This window comes from Populus trichocarpa, chromosome 2 (genome assembly GCF_000002775.5).
Source record: "Populus trichocarpa isolate Nisqually-1 chromosome 2, P.trichocarpa_v4.1, whole genome shotgun sequence".
NCBI lineage: Eukaryota > Viridiplantae > Streptophyta > Magnoliopsida > Malpighiales > Salicaceae > Populus > Populus trichocarpa.
The window spans coordinates 11,524,214-11,526,052 of NC_037286.2; the positions used below are offsets into that span (position 1 = coordinate 11,524,214).

The window sequence follows — 1,839 nt, forward strand, 5'->3', positions numbered from 1 at the left end:
ATAAAATATAAAATGTAATTTAAAAAAATGAAAAAATGAAAAGAATAAGCGGGCTATAGAAAGTTTTTGTAATTATAAAAAAATATCATTTAATATATTACCATCTTATTATTTAAAAAGGATGTAATCAAGTATACTATAAATTTTAAATTTTAATTTAAATTTTTATTCTGCCAGAAAATACATTAACAGTATTTTAAATTTTTTTATATTAAAAAAATAATTTGAGTGGATGCAGTGCATTTCTAAAATAGAGAAGATCACATCTACTAAAACGCTTCAATTGGAATTTAGTGGTAACAAATATATATCAGTGGCATGCAAGTTTTTTTTTTTTTTTTCGTGGTGAAACATGATTTTCTCCCCAGAAATTTTATCCATCTAATGATCTGTTGTTTAAAATAGCAACATGATCCATGATTCATGGCAATATTAAGGGCAACCAAATTTCTCCACAAAGGTTCGAAGTAATTGTGAACGAACTCCCTTCCTTCCTAATTCACAGTAGTTCTAGATACCATATCATGCCCGAACTCGATCCCTATGAGTACCTTAACATCAGGATCGATCCTGATGGCACTGTCACTCGCCTCCTCAATTTGCCACCTGCAAACGCAAACCCTGACCTGAACTCTGGTGCAGCCGTATTCTCTAAAGATGCCATTCTCAGCGAGGAAAAGAACACTGCAGTTCGTATTTACCTACCCTCCAATATCATCACTAAACACGCCGCCGCCGCCACCACGGTGAACGAGAAAATGCGTTTGCCTATAGTATTTCACTTCCACGGTTGTTCTTGGGTACAATTTCGTGCCAACAGCACTATTCTACATGCAAGCCGGAGTTTGTTTGCATTCACAATCCCAGCTATAGTCATCCTTGTTGACTACCGTCTCGCGCCTGAGAATCGACTGCCAGCACCATATGAAGATGCGACTGATGCACTTCTCTGGCTTCAAAAACAGGCTTTGGATCCACAAGGTGAGAAATGGCTTAAAGACTACGGAGATTTTTCTAGGTGTTACCTTCATGGGTCTGGTTGCGGAGGCAACATTGCGTTTAACGCTGCCTTGCGCTCTTTAGACATGGATTTGAGCCCTTTAAAGATCGATGGTATTATTTTGAATCAACCATTGTTTGGTGGGCGAAAAAGAACAAAATCTGAGATGAAATTTTTAGCTGATCAGGTGGCATCATTACCGGCAATGGACCTTATGTGGGAGTTGGCATTGCCAGAAGGGGCGGACCGTGATCACCCATTTTGTAACCCAATGGCGGATGGACCTCATAAGAGCAAGCTTAGGTCATTACAACGATGCTTAGTCTTTGGTTTTGGAAGGGACCCATTGGTAGATCGGCAACAAGAATTTGTGCAAATGCTGATACTTCATGGGGCGAACGTTGAAGCTTGTTTTGATGATTCTGGGTTTCATAGGATAGACATCGTGGACCCTCAACGAGCTGCCATACTCGATGAAATTGCTAAAGGTTTTATTGATTCTTGAATTTCTTTATGCAAATGCTATTTCCTATATCTTGCAAATAATCGAGCGATACGAAGTTGAGTGATCAGCAAAAACATGAATGAAAAATGTTCTTTTTTTCATTATTTAATATATCAACAAATATTTTAATATTGTTTTTGAGTTTTGGATTGTAATACAGCAATTCAGACTGCTGCAGGATGTGTATTTTACTGTGACTTACTTCTGAACAAACGTATTTTGTAATGAAATTCATTTGCTTAAAAAGGTGTCCATGGATAAAAGAGCACAACGAAAGATGATCCATCATAAAAGGTGGAAAATTTTTCTTCTTTATATATAATTTAATTAGATT

The 1,839-nt window shown here is 36.9% G+C and overlaps 1 protein-coding gene across 1 annotated transcript; it reads left to right on the forward strand.

Annotated features, from left to right (window-relative positions):
• Positions 1-351: 351 nt before the first annotated feature.
• Positions 352-1,565, forward strand: LOC7494022 (probable carboxylesterase 9). Its single transcript, XM_002301275.3, is given in 1 exon segment — positions 352-1,565. A coding segment is annotated over 1 exon segment (1,149 nt). The 5' UTR covers positions 352-416.
• Positions 1,566-1,839: the final 274 nt, after the last annotated feature.